This window comes from Rhinolophus hipposideros (genome assembly GCF_964194185.1).
Source record: "Rhinolophus hipposideros genome assembly, chromosome: 14".
NCBI lineage: Eukaryota > Metazoa > Chordata > Mammalia > Chiroptera > Rhinolophidae > Rhinolophus > Rhinolophus hipposideros.
Genome location: NC_138060.1, coordinates 7,913,355 through 7,930,982, shown reverse-complemented (window position 1 = coordinate 7,930,982; position 17,628 = coordinate 7,913,355). Strand labels below are relative to the sequence as shown.

General features: G+C 43.9%; 1 protein-coding gene across 2 annotated transcripts in view; it reads right to left on the bottom strand.

The window, feature by feature from the left end:
- The window catches only part of LRIG1 (leucine rich repeats and immunoglobulin like domains 1), a 112,927-nt gene that overhangs the window by 74,596 nt on the left and 20,703 nt on the right, over positions 1-17,628 (bottom strand). For both annotated transcript variants that reach the window (XM_081073237.1, XM_081073236.1), the window contains exon 2: positions 1,620-1,691. In XM_081073237.1, the coding sequence (XP_080929363.1) occupies positions 1,620-1,691 (72 nt within the window). The remainder of the gene's footprint in view (positions 1-1,619; positions 1,692-17,628) is intronic.

Below are 17,628 nucleotides of genomic sequence, written 5' to 3'. Positions count from 1 at the left end.
GGACTGTGACGGGCTGAGATGTGCCCACTCAAAATGTACGTGTTGAAGTCCTAAACCCTCAAAACCTCAGCATGTGACTGTATTTGGAGATGGGGTCCTTAAAGAGGTCATTAAGGTTAAATGAGGTCACATAGATGGGCCCTCATCCAACATGACTACTGTTCTTTGAAGAAGAGGACATTTGTACAAGCACAAGCTACACGAGGGATGGGCACACACAGAGGAAGGGTCGTGTGAGGAGGCAGCAAGAGGGCAGCCGTCTGCAAGCCAAGGAGAGAGGCTCAGAGAAAAGCAGCCCTGCTGGCCCCTTGGTCTTGGGCTTTCAGCCTCCAGAGCCGCAAGAAAAAAATTGCTGTTGTTTAAGGCACCCAGTCTGTCATGTTTTATTACGGCAAACTAACACGATGACCCAATTCAAACTTCCCTGTTCCCACCACTGGCCTGTTGACCCGATCGAAAAAGGAGGGCCTGGGACAAAGCATTGTTGCCAAGGGCCCCTTCCAGCTTTGGAAGTTTAAACTTTTTTTAAACAGACACAGAAATCACAAACGCCAACGTGGAGAATTTAGAGATGGGGGAGGGGATACAAGTATTTTGCCAATTGTACCAGCTGATGAAATTAAATTTCCTTTAGATAAATTATTAACAATGGAATCGCTGAATAATAAATAAGGACTTTTACCATTACATATAATAACCAAAATGTGTAAAGCACTTACCTAATAACATCTAATAAAAATGTCTAACAATAGAAGCATTGGGTGAATAATTTATGGAATATCCATGTGTATAGTATGTAGTTTTACATAAAATTAAAATGGGATATTAAAAAAAATTTAATTTACATAAAAAAGTATTAAAAAATATATACAGGGAACAGATATAAAAACCATAATAGATATACGGTTTGATCCCAAAATTATATGTAGAGATATATATTTTTCACTAAGTGTTCACAATGGTTGTTATATCTGGGTAATAATACCAGTAATTTTAATTATTCTTTACATAATTCCAGTTTCCAAATTTTCTGCAGTGTGTATGCATGACCTATGTGAAAGTGTCTCTGAAGTCTCTGTGGAACTAAAATTCCTGATAATCCTAACATCCATTTTAAAAGCAGAATTCTTTACATTAAAAAGAAGAAGAAAAGATTGAGGCCTGATTTAAAGGAGCAAGCCTAGCGTTCCAAAGGTAGTAACGCCCGGCTCTTTCTGGAGATGGGAGAGAAAAGGTACACCTCTATTGTCCATACTTCAATACCTTTGTTTCCTGGGAAACAGAAGAGCTGGGCTGGCTCATATGCCCCTGCTGAACGGGCTGCTCCACCCGCCTGGGGACTGTGGAGCAGTACCGGCCAGGCGTGTCAACCCAGCGGGACTCTCCTATACACCCACCATGTTCCTGTGATTTCCGTAAGTCCGTACCTACCAGACTGTAACACACCCATCACTGACTGCCTCGGAAGAAGAGATGGGCTAAGACACTGACAACCTGAACGCACGTGACAAGTTTAGACTGCTGGTGTAGGAGAGGGAGCAATGCTGCAATACCCCAGTGTTTTCCCAAGGAGCTCTCCATCCCTCCAGGCCCCCAGAGGTTTGCGGAAAAGCACTCACACTTCCTGTAGATTCGGCAAATCCTCAAAACCAGCAGGGTCAATCTCAGAAAGTTTATTGTAGCTCAGGTTTCTGGTAAAGAAAGAAGAAAGTAATTGAATCAACATTACATTATACCCAAACTAAAGGAATCTTCTACTCTACCTGCTAAAAACACAGTCCTCTCCCTCACGATTGCGCAATCTCGTGCATTATTTTAAGTAACCTACTGATACTGAGATTTACAGATACACCTCCTCCCACTTGCATCTATAAACAAGTCGCTGTGGAAATCTCCAACCATCCGAAGTTGACTAACCTCAAATGAATTTTCATCACTACCATTTCACCACTTGGCAACTTTCAAAGAAACTGTAAAGTAAGCTAGTCCTCTACCTACATTGAAGTGTGCTGGTCCAAATGCTTTGTAACCTGTCAAGTCCCAGGCTATTCTAAATGGCACTTTTTTATTAATGTTTTTCTAAAGCATCAAACAATATCAAGTAAAGAAAAAGAGAGGGTGAGGTAATGACCCATCCCTGTCTAAAAATTAGTGGTTCTCAATCTGGAAAGACATTTGGCAATCTCTGGACACATTTTTAGCTGTCACCACTGCGGGGAAAGGGGGGTTTGCTTCTGGCATCTGGTGGGTGGAAGCCAAGGAAACTGCTAAACATCCTACAACGCGCAGGACAGCCGTTAACTACAACCATCCAGCCCTAAGTGTCAACAGCAACATGCAGAGGTCGAGAAATCCTGGTCTAAACAAGAACTTAAGACTAAAACTCACGTACATGTATAGTCAAGGGGGAAGGGACTGTTTAGAAAGTGAACACTGAAAGATCCTAATCATAAAACTATTAGATTGGTGCAAAAGTAATTGCGGTTTAAAAGGTTAAAAGTAACTGCAAAAACCACAATTACTTTTGCACCAACCTAATACATACAAACACCGCATCCCTACCACCCTCAATGAATACACACTGGGCGTGATCAATCACACAGGAGAGAGAAGCCACGGTCACAGAAAACTCACGGCTGGTGTTAACCAAAGGCAGTGAAAGCCACACGTGTGAGCAGCCTTCTCAAGACGATGGCATCTGTCACAATTATTCAGAATTACATCTCTCTCCCCTTCGACACCTCCCCGCTCCCAGCGGTACCCTTAGAAGCAGACATGCAACAAGCTGGGAAACGTGTGGTCAGGTGAGCTTCTCAGATCACACCCTCATTAACCAGACTAGGTTAATGAGTCTTTCTGGACTAGAATCCACAGAGATGTGATCCAATTGGGCCCTAACTTCTTACTGTGCACTGTACCTTGGTTCCTGCCACTAAAATACACCCAGTCCTGTGTAAGCCAAAGAGGTTAACATTTTTCATCTCCGCTATGAACTCCATTGACAGAACTACCAATTAACGGTACTCCTAGTAATGAGTTTAAAATCTAGCTCTGGAGGGGTACACAGCGTCACGTAAGTGGCAACTATCTTTTACTCCAGAGACATTCTAATCGATACTAACCTAGAGCTGATAGCCATTTCTCTGTCAACTCAAGACATTCATCTAAATAAAAGTCAAACTGCATTTGCAATTAATGATACATCAGTGTTCGGGGCATAGCCTGAATTAAATGCAATTTGTCCAGAGATTATGTTACTGTACAAAAATTGATGGTGGTAATTTTTAAAACCACATATTAAAGTCAAGTGAGCTTGTCTGCACTTGGGGGTATTTATGATTCGGCACACAGAAATCAATAAGTTAGACGTGGAAAAGAACACCCACCAATGGAGAGAACTCGCCCACGTCAGAAAAAGGGCTAGACAGACTGGAAGTGTCTTCCATTTTGAACACATTATCCTAAAAAGGGGGGACTGAAATATCGTGTCTGGTCTAGAGATAACTGAGTTTATAAGGACTGTAACATATGTATCATCTCAGGTAATGGAAGCTGCTAAGCGGCAGGAGACTCAAGAAAAAGACTCAGAAGCCACAGAGGCAAGAGCTTGGAAGGCATGGTGGGCCTGCCAGGTTGGAAGGAGGCCAACACAGCAGTGCCCATCTGCCGGCCCATCTAAAGGGGCATTTGTCTCCAGCAACAAGGGCAGTGCAGACCAGTCTTCTCCATTTTCAAGAGAAGCTCAAACTCTGAATTCTTAACGGGAAATCTTTTTAAGTCTTAAAAAAAAAAAAATTACCCTGGATGGGCCATACAAAACCTATCTGCAGGCCACATTTGGCTTGAGGACCACCAGTTGTCAACCTCTCTTCTAATCCAATGAGTCTGGAGGCTATAAGGTTCAAAATAAATGACTTGTTTCTGGCTTATTTATACAGCCAGGGGTGGAGCTGGGGCTCACAGGATCTGGGTCCTGGGCAATTAACTGATAGCCCCATTTTGAGCTATCTGGAATGAAATCACCTCAAGGCTACTTGAAAAGGGGTCTGTCCTAATCGAGTCTTAGCAAGAAGCCAAATAGTACGAAGATCTAACACAGAGATCCCAGTAAGTAGCAATGAAGATGAAGAGATGTGTAAGTGGACATTTCAGCCTCACTGGGTCAGCCTCACTGGGTCAAGATGCGGTGACACTTTGACCTTCAATGAACTAGAAAAGCCATTATCAACAAACGAGAGTCGAGCAGGCTGGCTGTGACAGGTAATTCTCTCGGAGCACCTATCAGCAACCAGAGAGAAGACAGAGGCTGAAGGTCAGGCCCCCTGGGATGCCTCCCACGTTTGGACCAGAGCAGCCTCGCTTTTAAGTCTGAGAAGCGACTAGTCCTGAAACCTGGGGCAAGCTGTTGATCATCAATTGCTTTATCAAGAAACAGGGAAAATATTTACTATATTCTCCCTGACAAATGTAATCTGAAATAAAATCCTCAGAGATGTTTTCGTGTTTGCTCATTTCAGGGAGGCAAACTCCCAGCATAATAGTTTTTTTTATTGTGGTAAAATATGTATAATGTAAAATTTACCATCTGAATCATTTTTAAGTATACGATTCAATGGCATTAAGTTCATTCACACTGTTGTGCAACCATCACCATCATCCATTCCTAGAACTTTTTCATCTTCTCCACTTTTAAATACTAACTCCCCATCCTCCGCTACCCTCCACCCCAGGCCTGTCGCCCTCCACTCTGCTTTCTGTCTCTGAAATGTGACTGCGTACTTCCTGTAAGGGGAACCATACATTATCTGTCCTTTTGTGTCTGGCTCATTACACTTAGCATAACATCCTCAAGGTTCATTCATGTTGTAACGTATGTCAGAATGTCCTTCCTTTTCAGGGCTTAATAATATTTCTGTGTGTGTGTGTGTGTTTGTGTGTGTGTACACATTTTGTTTATCCATTCACTAGTTGATGGGCATTTGGGTTTTTCTATCTCTTAGCTATGGTAAAGAATGCTGGTATCAACTTTGGTATAATTTTTCCAGGACAATTTTTACATAAAGTGTTTTATTTTAACCCTTTGACTGCTATTGCTTACTGACACTTGTTTTCCAACGATTAAGGAAATACATTTATTCAGCCCAAGAACTATGAGGAGAGGGGTATGAATTCTCATCTCAGTTCCCAGGAACAATCAAGGGTTAATCAGTGAAACACTTTTAATGAGGCCTTTCTTTCTCAGGTGGCAGCTGACATGCACACAAATCTAAAGCATCTCACTTATTTCTACAAACATGATCACCCCTTACCCGGCCGGACATCTGAATGTTTCTTAAGTTGAAGGTTTCAGATTCTCCTGTCAAAACAATTCATCTGTCAGCAGGACAGATGCTGTCAAAAGCATTTCTGCACCTTTCAGTAGCACAGAGGAGCGACAAGAAACCTCAGGGAATTTAGTTACTGCCAATTGCAGCTTTCATTAAACATTTTGTCAGACATTGTCATAACACAAATTTTCCCTATTCTTGTACAAAGGGTACGCGAATCTTTGAACAATTGAGCCCAGCCAGAGATATTCTTTCAGCTAATCTGCTGAAAGACAACGGTCCAGCCCACCATTTGCAGAACACACAAGAGGCACCTCCGCCGAGAACAGCTCAAGTTTTACCCAGGTTTTATCTGCTCTGAAAAACAAACTATTTAACAGTACATAGCAACAATCTGCCTGCCGAGCCTTTTCCCTCACGAGGCTCCTTCCCCAACCCCATAGAATTAGAAGAGCTAAGGTGTTAAATAGCTGAGAAACCCCCACCATTATGTAAACCTGTGCTGTCCAATTCAGCAGCCACTAGCCAGGGGGCTACTAACATTTATATTTAAACTAATTAAGATTACATAAAATTAAAAACTCAGGTCCTCAGTTGCATTTGCCATAGTGGCAGTGTCAACACCACATGTGACTAGCGACCACACTGCACCATGCAGACGGAGGGGCATTTCCGTCATCTCTGAAATGTCTCTTCAACTGTGCTGTATCATGGAATAACCAACACATATTTCTCAACCATCAACAAATACTGAAAGTGAAATGGCATCTGTAGGAGAAGCTGGATTTTAACAACACATGTGAATTTCCCAATAATTCAAGAGCTTTGTTTAAAAACGTGGTGGGGGAATGGACGGGTATCAGTCCACGTCTTTCAGGCACACAAAGTTCTTAACCATCCCAAAAGAGGGCAGGGCCTCAGAAAACTCAATTCTCTGGGAAGACACTCATAATAAAAAATGCCCTCTGAGTGAAATTCTATAGAATTAACCATTATTTACGACCAACATCTTCCTGGATTATAACCAGAACCCCACATTATAAACTTGGCAAAGGCTATTCAAGGCTGGCAAACAATAATGCATTGACTCCTTGGAAGTTGAGGGATAAAAAGTTCCGTTGGCTTTAGAGTAAGCTGTAAGGAGGAAATAACCCCAACAAGCCGGACAACGTAATTAGCACTTCATCCTCAAAATCAGGCTTTGCTCACCGACCACTGACAACACAGACAAAACTCCTCGCTGGGAAGGGCAGCACAGAGCATGGCTGTATTTTACAACATTAATAGGAATCATAATTCAAGGTGGAAGGAACGAGTCCTAAGTCTGTGACAAACACTCCCTGGGGACAGAGGTTTTCATACTCAGTTTGGTTTCCAGGCCAGGCTACTTCCCATTACTCAGCCCTGTCTGGACTCCTGAACGTCACTGTACTCTGCATTTTTTAAGCTATCAGATATTTGCTAAATGAATAATCCAGCCGGAAAGAAAAGTGTGAAGCAATCCAATGACCCAATTATTGAATGCTACCGGGGGCCCGGGACTAGCCCGGGAATCTCAGGAGACTGGGGGCTCCAGCTGGACATCTCTTCTTAACCCCAGAAACTGCACTGTTCACCCCCCACTTAAAAAGGGGTTACCTGCCTAGGACTAGCTGGGGGAAAAAGGGTCGGTCCTTTAAAATTGCAAGGGCATGAGTAGGGAAGAACATACAACTTTATTAAAGTTATCTAATCCCTTCAGCTTTGAAGGTCGTTTCTGCTGTATTTTTACTTTCTGAGGAATTATGTGTAGTACACACCAAGTTCCAATGAAATCTCCACATTATGTTCCCTAGATCCACATTATCAGGTTTTACGAGAATCAGAGATTTCCTTTAAAATCTAGACTATCAGATGTCCTTATCTTTTTTTCTATTGCAATGTTTCCCCCTCGTTAACCAAACGCCACCACTCAACAGCCTGATAAAACATATTAAAGGCTTATTCTGAGAATGAAATTGCATCTTAAACTGGATCATTCCTCTGGCTCCTCATCCAAGAATTCGCACTCTGCACTGCAGAATGTTCCGCAGTGCGGCCATCGTTCTTCAGTGAGCTAAGCAAAATCACTCAGATATTATTAACTCGACATACACAGCTCATCTTGTAAGCTTTTGGTCAGTTATATTTAAGAAAGTAATGAACCACAGTTACTTCAATTTTTTAAAATGTTACATAGATAATTCTCTATGCAAATGAGGCTTATAAGCAACTCAAAAGAAGAGCTAATAGACATCAGCCATAGGAGGACCCCAGAGTCACTGCCTACTTCTACTTTTGAAAATCAGCTATAGAAATTAGCGGGGACTTCTGAATTCTGAAGCTTACGACATTATCTGAGAGAAGTCGCCAGGCCTGCTTCCAGAATCCCACATCTTATATGTGCCCCCTACCTTCCCAGTTCACCCATATTACCCCAGCCCACGATTAATTTAAATACAGGTCTAAGTTTTTGTCCTTTAGCACCCAACAGATATCAAATTCAACAAACATTTATCGTTTGCCTACATTGTCTACTGCGCTGTGGTTAAGTTCTGATACAAATTAGGATAAGATTTAGTCCTCAACTTTAAGGAGTTTACAACCCACTAGTTAGATAAGACTCTAGACCAAATAATTCCAGCCAGATATGGCAAGCATCTTGTGAACGGGAGACCAGGAGGTGCAAACTCGTGGCTCCTGGGCCAAAGTTGGGCAGCAGACACCTTTGTTTCTGACTGAACAGTGTTTGGAGAAACCTAAGGTTTTCACCAAAAAAACAGAAGTTTCAGTTTCTCTTGAAAATAATCACTGGGCCAGCATCGCTGGCATGGATGCCACTGAGCCCAGGTGGGTTCCAAGCAGGAAAGATCAGTTGTGATAAGAAAGGTTTAGCAGAAAAATACAAGTCCTTAGTTAAACCAGGAAGAAAAGTAGAAGAGAATGGTTTCTGAGGCAGAGTACCAGGAAACAGGGCCAGAAATGTTAAATAAGGTATAGAAGGTGTAAAACTTAAAAATAAAAAAAGTCAGGACCTCCTAGAAAGGAGAGGGGCAAGAGACGGTTTTAGGGCAAAGTCGAGAAGAGTTGGCAGATCCACAATGTACCAGGCAGGTAAGTCAAGGGTTACACAAACCTTAACAAAGCTCAGTGCCAGGTCCCCGCCGTGAACGTCAATCGACGGGGCCATTAAAATTGATTTCCACAGGAGCAGAATATCTCCTTGTTCAACTATTTAAAGTTTTAATTAAAACAGCCCACTGAAAGCTTTCTGGAATATCCTTTAAAACAAGAGATTCTAGGATCTGTTTTTCTTATCAAACTGAGATTCGGGCTAAAGAGAGACAAAGTAATTGGGTATGATGTGGTTTTGTTATTTAAGCACGCTCATGCTTGGTTGTGGGGTGGCACTGGGGGGAGCCCACAAATTTCCCATAACAGTCTCTCATGAAATATGATACATGCATGATTAATCCCTAAAGATTAATTAATTTAATCAAGAGGAGGCGTCCAGCAGCAGCAGCTCTGCAGTTGGTGGGCACTTCACAAAGGGAATTTGCACAGGGAATAGCTGCTGGCCACAAAGGGAACAGCACCCATGTAGGCAGGGAAGAGGTGCCTACAGCTACCACTGCTTTTACTATTGGAGAAGGGGCTTTGCAGAAGACTTGGAAATGAGCGGGGGGAGGAGAGGGGTCAGGGGTTTGGTCAACTATTCTCTATTTATCATCTCCGAAAAGGGATCACAAATTCGCCCTTTCAGAGTCCTCAAGCTCTACAGGACTTTCCAAACTCATCACCTCCACAACAGGACCCTTTCACCCTTGCTGGACCCATCTAGCACAAAGCGTAATCTTGACTTGGAAGCCCGGCCATTCTATGAAACAGGGAGCCAGGCACTCCCTCCCCATCAATCTCCTCACCACGGAGGCCCTCACCTCCTAGGGCACCAGCTGCTCCAGTGAGAGCAGAGGGCTTATCAATCATGACCCAGAAGGGACAAAAAGTGCAGCAAAAACCTGTGCTCACCTCTGGCGACACACTCAGAGGCTGGAGTTTCTTCAGTGAAAGGACGGAGGATTCTCCTAAATGAAAACCTTGCTCTATTGAGGCAAGAAACGGTGCCTCTTGCTTCTGTAGTAGTTAAAACAAGTTGGGCAAAAGGGACAGGAAGTAATCCAGTAGATAAATTTGGAATCCTCGTTTCGCCAAGTGCTTTGTAAAGTCCACCCATGACCCTCTGGTCATGAATTGTTTTGCTTTCCTAACACTGCCACCTGTACCTCTCTAGCCCTACAAATGTCCACTTTGAGGAGATTAGCTCCCCATGAAACAACCATTGCAAAATGCAGGGTGTTTATTAAAAGCATGATGTAGCTTTAAAATTCATTAACTTTGGGTTTACATATGAAAGATGCAAACTAGCTACATCTTATGAACATTTCTTTGATTGAATGTGTCACCCACCAAAATTTGTGTAAAAGTTTGGTATAAGCAACCACCAATCATCAGTGACACTGGGATCAGTTTCCTCTCCCCACACTGAAACGATTCTCCACTTAACAGTGAGTGATTTCCTGCACTTCATGCCCACACCTCGAGGCTCTGAGAGGAACATCTGAAAGGAAAACAACTATTTTAACACAACCCCATGAAAAGTGGTCCTGGTCACAAGAACAGCATGGACAAATTCCACACCTGTGTTTGGGGCAGAAAGTACAACCAAGGATTTCCCTGGGAGAGAGGGATAAGGAAACTATACTAGTGACACTGGTTCTTCAGAAATGAAACCTCCAATAGCCTGTTACTTGCCCTGAGTGTAACAGACACACATTAAAACATTAAAAACAAACAAACACCCCTCACCTCCCTCTGAGTCATTACAGGCCATTCTAAACACTCTAGTCTAGATGTTTCCTATAACCAGGGAAGGATCAAGACATTTTGTGGGATTTTTAACCCTCATTTTTGACAATGCACTCTCTAATAAAATCTAATCAACAAAAATAATAATACACGAACCTCATGTTACAGAAATGTACTCCAAAAGATAAAAAAATAAAACTTTGTGGTGGTAATTTACCTCTAGACATGTAATGATCAGGGTTGGTTTTTTTAAAAAAAGTGTTTAGAAAGGCAATTTTAGGCAAATACACTTTTGGGTTACGAAAGAACAATATAGAGTAAGTTGCCTCTTTGGCCCTTAAAGGGGAGAAAGAAGGAAATAAAAGTGTTTTTGGGTTTGTTTGTTTTTTTCCCCGAGCAAATGCATCTGGACAAACAACAGCTTACCTTAGTGTTGTCAGCATCTCTTTCCTTCCACACACAAAAAATTTTAAGGGACATATGACATACAAGGTGTGATCAAACAATACAGTAAATATTTAAATTAAAAAAATGTATTACAGTAAGAGACACACTGCTATTAATCCCCCTCAACACATTTCGAACACATTTATCCCATCGTTCCTGCCACTTTCTGCAGCAGTTCTGGAAGTCCTCTTTCATGAGTGTCTTTAGTTGCGCTGTCGTGGCTGCCTCGATGTTCTGAATTGGTTCAAAATGTTTACCTTTCATGATCATTTTGACTTTGGGGAAGAGCCAGAAGTCGCACGGTGCCCGATGTGGTGAATAAGGTGAGGACACACTGTAATGTTTTTATTTGGCAGAAATTGCCATACCAGAAGCGATATATGACACGGAGACTTCCTTGTAATGATTAAAAAATACAGTGAACGCTGCTGCCGAGTGCCATCCAATGGAAAGACAAGGATCTTCAATATGGGAAGCAGCGCGTGGAACCTTAGTAACAGTGTGTGACAAGTTTCAACTTGTTCCGTGCAGTCAGTCGGGTGTGAGCTATGGTTGAGAGAGGGGGTGTTTTAAAGTGTGCTGTATATAATTCTCCATTATGACAACACTCCATGTCACACATCGCTTCTGGTATATGGCAATTTCTGTCAAATATTACAGTGTGTCCTCTCCCACCTTATTCACTGGATCTGGCACCATGCGACTTCTGGCTCTGCCCCAAAGTCAAAATGATTCAGGACGTCAAGGCAGCCACGACAGTGCAACTACAGACACTCTCGAAAGACGACTTCCAGAACTGCTTCAGAAAGGGGCAAGAATGAGGGCAACGTGTGTTCAAAGAGAGGCGGAGTATTTTGAGGGGGATTAATGACAACGTCTCTTTTACTGTAATACTTTTTTTTTTTAATGTAAACATTTACCATATTGTTTGACCACACCTCCTAAGTGGGTGTAACTACCTTCCCAGGCTAGGGTTGCTCTTAAGGAAAATCCTTTGGGAAGCCGGAGGTTCTTAGGGGGTGTATGCTAGAGTCCCCTGTCAGCTTCCACTGGAACTTACATGCATCTTTTATTTTTCCAACTGAAATCACACCCACTACTCACTAATGTCTATAACATCTCTTTGTGCCTATGCATAGCCCAACCATCCAAAATCTATACTGCTAATACAAAAATCTGGGTTTACCTGCATTTGCCACAATACTCTGCATTACAAATGGATTAAGTGCAAGGTTCCTTCAAATATTATCAAGCATTCTCAATACTACCTTCTCTTATTACATTTTCAATATCATCTTCTAAGTTTCAAATATTCAGTATTATTATCTCCTAGGTTTATCCTCCCTTCCTTTCCCGGCTACCTCAACACTTAAAAATGAAGATGGTTCAATACACAGAACAGACCCCTGGTATGAAGTTGAAAATTGAATTTACCCACAACTTTTCAAGAATACATCCGCTGTATTATAGGGAGGCACACAAGTGTCTCTAGCTAAGTACCTTTTAAAGAAAACGTGCAGTTTCAAAGGTCAGCCTCCTGGCTAAGTTATGTCGCTGACTTTATTAGTTAGCTTATCGACTTGGGATCTCGTTCTGTCAATTTTTCCATTGCGCTTTTTAAAGGTTATGTGTGTCATGAAATGTCTAGCTGAAGCCAAAAGGCAACATTTTTCTTCCTACGATATTAAGATATCATGAAACATTGTAAATTTAAAAGCTCGTCTCCATCATTTTCTCGGGGCCGTGTGACTTCTCTGGCTCTGTTTGTTGAAATGGCTCAGAAGGTCTTAAGTCAAGTACAACAACCACATAGTATTTCAGCACACACTATTTCACACAGACTGCTTCCTGCTGTTAAAATATGAAACATCCTTTTCACTGAAATTATAAGCATAAACTATCAGATGATGCATGTGACCTCCATGCTTGAACATATTAAAATTTTATTATGTTAATATACTGTCATTTCTTCCTTTTTAGAAAACAAAATCACTCACCACGTCCTCTAAAAGTGATGCTGCTCCTCCCCACATGGTCTATGAATCTACATTCACCAAAGCCCAGTGCATCCTGAGTCACGAGCTCCTCTCATTCTTATTCTCCCTCTCCCTCTCTCTCTCTCTCTCTCTCTCTCTCTCTCTCACACACACACACACACACACACACACACACAGTGTGCAGTTCCAAGTAATTTACTCCCAAAGATGCATCTCACAGGATGGATCCTAGCAGTAAATTGCACTTGCTAAACTACACGTTCACCAAACAATGAATACGGTACCTGCAGGATGTGAGTCCATTTTTAAAGAAAATCTCCAACAAGGGTGATGACAAGTTTTACAAAAACAAACCCTAAGTGACTCCTTTCGGAGTCTCAGTTATGGGCTGCAGAAACCTCAGAAACACCCCCATAGACTTCTGGATACTCCATAGCCTCTCTGTGCGCTAGGGAGAGACAAGAGCCATTCAATTCCCACCTCAGCAGGAAATCAAGGCCCAGGGGTCACACCAAACCCAGACATCGATGAGATCAGCTACATCAAGGCAGCTTTCCTCTGAACAGCTAGGGCTCCTTTACCTAACACTTGTTATCTGATAAACACACAACTCCCCAGCTCCCACCACCACTCCTTCTTAGAGATGATGTAATCAAGTCCCAGTTGGTTAAAGTCTCCGTTCAGCTTGCCCGAGTCAAGTAACTCCAAAGCGACTTCCTTTAATAAGCAGTATACCTTGGGGGTGAGAGTAAGGGGGGTGACTTCCTCCTGCATACTCCACTCTAACAAAACAGGCACCCTAAGCCCGCCTCAACTAGAGGGCAGATCGGTTCCGAGCCCAGAGACGTAGGAGATCAAACAAAGCATGGTGCAGGGTGTGCCACAGTTTACGCGATATGGCATTCAGCTATGACACCCAGCCTGTCCTCCAGCTAAGACTCCCCAGGGTGGCTTTCCTCTCCCTTCACTCCCCTACACTCGGCTCTGAAATACTGTCCAAGCAAACCAAGGAGCTCCAATCCCAGGTCCAGTCCACATGGCCACACAAGCATGACTCTGCAAAACCATGCTGGCAACTACATTCAGTGACAGCAAACGCAACCGTGATCAATAAGGCAAAGCAGGTTTGGATTTGGTTAGGTGTAAGCTTGCACAAGCACAAAGAGAAAACCACCCACTCTCAAACCCAAAGAGCTACTGCCGAAAGCACCTGCACAAACTCGTCAGGGTGGTTTCTAAGGTCACAAGCACCTCAGACAAGATCTTTTATCCTAGGAGTATGACACAAATGGTCGGCCCGTCACACTGCTGGTGTCAATATTTATCTAAGGCCTAGGTATTCACGATGGTAAAAAACAGGCACTTTTTCAACCAGGCACTTTTTCAATTCACTCATTCACATAATTTGCCACTACAAAGCCCCGAAACAATTCGTTTACAGCTTGAATTTCTTCTCTTCCATTTCCATACGGAGGGTTGGCTGCAGGGCCCACAGTGTGTGTCAGTAATAATCCTGGCAGTTTGAGAAGAAAGCGGTCAGTGGAATGCACAGCTGCAATATCAAAGGGCACTGCACTCGAGGACAGCAAAGAGGTGGAAGGTGGTGCGGGCGCCTGGGGCATGAAGGTTTTCTGCACTGGAAATGAACAAGGCTTAGACCTTGCCGAAACGTAACCAAACGAACCCCTAGAACCACGCCCAGGCATTTCTAAGTGTGACTTTACTCACACTACAGGATTCATCGAGCAGCCAATACTCAAAGGTAGGTATGTGAGGCTCAAAGGAAGAGCTGCAACTCAGCAGCCCTGTGTGGTCAGCTCCAATTCTCCCAACACCCTCCTCCTACAGCCTTTATGGGCTCTTCCTGCTTTAGTCTCTTTCTCCTTCCAAATAAAGGTCTCTACTCAATTCCCCTCCCCATGTAAAAGTCAGAAGAGATAACCAGTCCATTAATATCAACTTTAGGAGGCCCTTGGGACCTCTAAGAACAGCAGTGCCTCGTGGAAACCAGGTGCACAAATGGATTCCTCCATGTCTGCCACCATCACTCAAAGTCCTCAAATCCCTTTTCTGCAATGGGTGCTAAACTGCAGCTCCCTCAACCGGCTGTGTTGGCTTCTTCTAAGGGGAAACCCTGCGGTGGCCTGGTGGAGGTCAACTTCAGGTTTTCATACCAAGGAAATCAAGGCAGTAGAGAGAGATGGCTCTTTCTCCAGTAACAAATTAAAGAGCCTACCTAAAAGGCCTCTTGCAAAGTTGATGAGAAGCGACATTAAACAGACTTGTTAAGCCAGCTTCCTATGCTCCACTAAATCTACTTTTCTGATCACACACACAATTCTTCCCAACTAGACAGGTGTCCCTACCAAACACCTCACTTGGATTCTGGATACCCCATGCAATAAGAATCATCATGCTTATATCCGCCAACAGGCTGCAAATCACTTCGGTTCCTTCTTAAGCAAAATGCACTGCAAAGTGATAAGCTATGATATATGTTGCACGTGTGGTCTGCGAGGGGCCAGCATTCCTACCTCTGCTCTAACTACGCCTGCTGAGTGAAAGCAGGCAAGTTCCGAGCCCAAAATGGTAGCAGCTGAGGGCGTAGTCGGTTTTATTTTTTCATACATAGAAATATACACGACACTTAAGCAGCTAGTATTTCCTCATGCACATTGAAGTTAATAATTCACAAACCAACTGACACTCATCAAGGATCAGAAAATTTAAAGGTGGTTTGTGCAAACACTCCTGTTCTTGCTCTTACTTAACAGCTGGTTTATTTAACTGATGGTTTCTGTTGCCATTAGGGGCAGGTAGCACTTCAAAATGTTGTTTATTAAGCCAGATACACCACTACCCAGGTCATCTAGCCCCCAGTCTCTGGGTTTTATGTTAATCCAAACTCCAGCAATTATTTTCCTCTCATATGGAACAGTTAGGCAATTCTAGCATGGCAAAGTTATCCTAGTTTGCTGGTAAGATTTTACTGCAATCATGCTCTTGCATCTTTAATCTCACCTCTCCAAATGGACAATCCCCAAAGACACCAATGCACGAAGGAGCAGTAAATATGGTTGAAATAGCAAGAGGCAAGCTGCCTGGATCTCAGACCAGACTGTTTTATCTACACGAGGGAGACATACCTCTCCAACTCAGTCACCCCCCAAAAAAGGAGGGAGATTCCCTCTCCCCTCCGACCTTATGCGCTCCAGCTCTCTTTCTTGGTCTCACTTAACTTCACTCTCCCTAAAATTGTGTGTGTCTGTATGTGTGTGTGTGCGCGTGTGTGTACACGCATGCACACATGTGCACGCTGAGAACAGAGTAAGAGAGAGAGAATCGAAGGAAGCCTTCTCCAGCCACTACTCGAGCGTCTCCACCCTGCTGCAGGACAGAAGGATTACCAGTTGTAGATGGTGGTTGTTTTTCCACCAAAAGAAACTAAACCCTGGGGATCTGAGTTATCTGCAAAGCCATGGACTTCCTACAAACACAGGCTGCAAGGCATGGGGTTATGAACCAAGAGCTGCAAGGCCACAGGCCTTGTTAAACAAGTTACACATTAACTACCACACGTCTCAAGGAAGATCCATCACCTCCATCATTCTACACCTTTTACACCCTACCTTTGAAAGGGCTTTCTAGAAGTTGCTACCATGGAGTTGGAAATAAATGCAGATGGGCCCACTGTTAGTTTTTGTTTTTAATAAACACCTAACATCAGTGAGTGAGGCTGGCCCTTAAAAGGCATCGAATTAACTCCCGAGGGGCAGAAAGTAAGCAAACCCTGAGGGCAGATGTTTGGACGGCCCACAAGTGGTTATTCCTACAGTCATGTGTGTAGATGTTTCAGGGACACGGGAAGCAGCGCCCGGGATAGTACAGCACCGCAGAACAGCCAGTGGTCCCTCACACTAAACGCTTCCTGGGTGTCAGGCATGGCGCTGGCCTCCAGGACCACTGCAGTAAGTAGTCTCTGCCCTCATGAAGTTTACAATCAGGATGAGAAGGCACACTGAGCAGGCCACCAGAACCGTGTCCCAAAGGCTACTATCCTGTGTAAGGCAGCGGCCACCCTCACTGTGCCACTCTGGGGAAAGCTCTCTGAGGAAACGTTTAACCTGAGGCCAGAAGGAGAAAGTCGCCCAGAAGAGACACATTGGGGAGAGCACAGCAAAGGCCCTGTGAGGGAGGGAAAGGCTCGCTGGCAAAGGAGCGACCTAGTCTGGATGGCCCAAGCTCAGAAAGCCCCTAGAACAGGCAACCACAGAGGACGGCAGGAGGGGGGGAATGAGGCCGTGGCGCCACAGGCTCTCGTCGCTGAGCCTAAGGAAGCCCACCATCTCGGGCCGTGGGCCTCACACTTAAGCCTCCAAAGCAGTATCCCACGTAGAGCTGCTTAACATGCAGATTCCCCGGTCCTACCACCACAAATTCAGACTCAGTCAACTGAGGCGTTAGAAAACGCCTCCTGGCTACCGGGAAGACTAACAGGGTGCCACCATGAAACAACAATTTCATTTATTTAGACAGATCAGTCCACTGAGCAGTCTACCTAAACCGGCGGATCGCAAAGGCGGGCTGCGGTGTTTCTCCACTGTACCTGCAGGCCTTCTCTCAAGCTCCGCACCACCACCCAGAATCCCCACCTCCATCCACTCAGCTCACCCAGACTGGGACTAAAGAGCATGAAATTAAAAACAAAACCAGAAGACCTGATCCTCTACTCCCAGTCTCCAGATTCAAAATGCTGGCAGAGTTTCAGTACTAACCCATGAGGAACTCAGAGAGCCACTCTCCCTCTGGTTTCTTGCTGTAAAGAAAACCATTGCAAGGCCTTAGCTTCCTTTCCCATTAAAAGCCACCAGGGCCATACTTTTCAATTAGCTGTGTCAGCCTACCACCCCGAAGCTGCCCAAGTTCAGTATGTCTTCCCTCCCCCTGGCTTCCGGTCTCCACCAAACACTTCA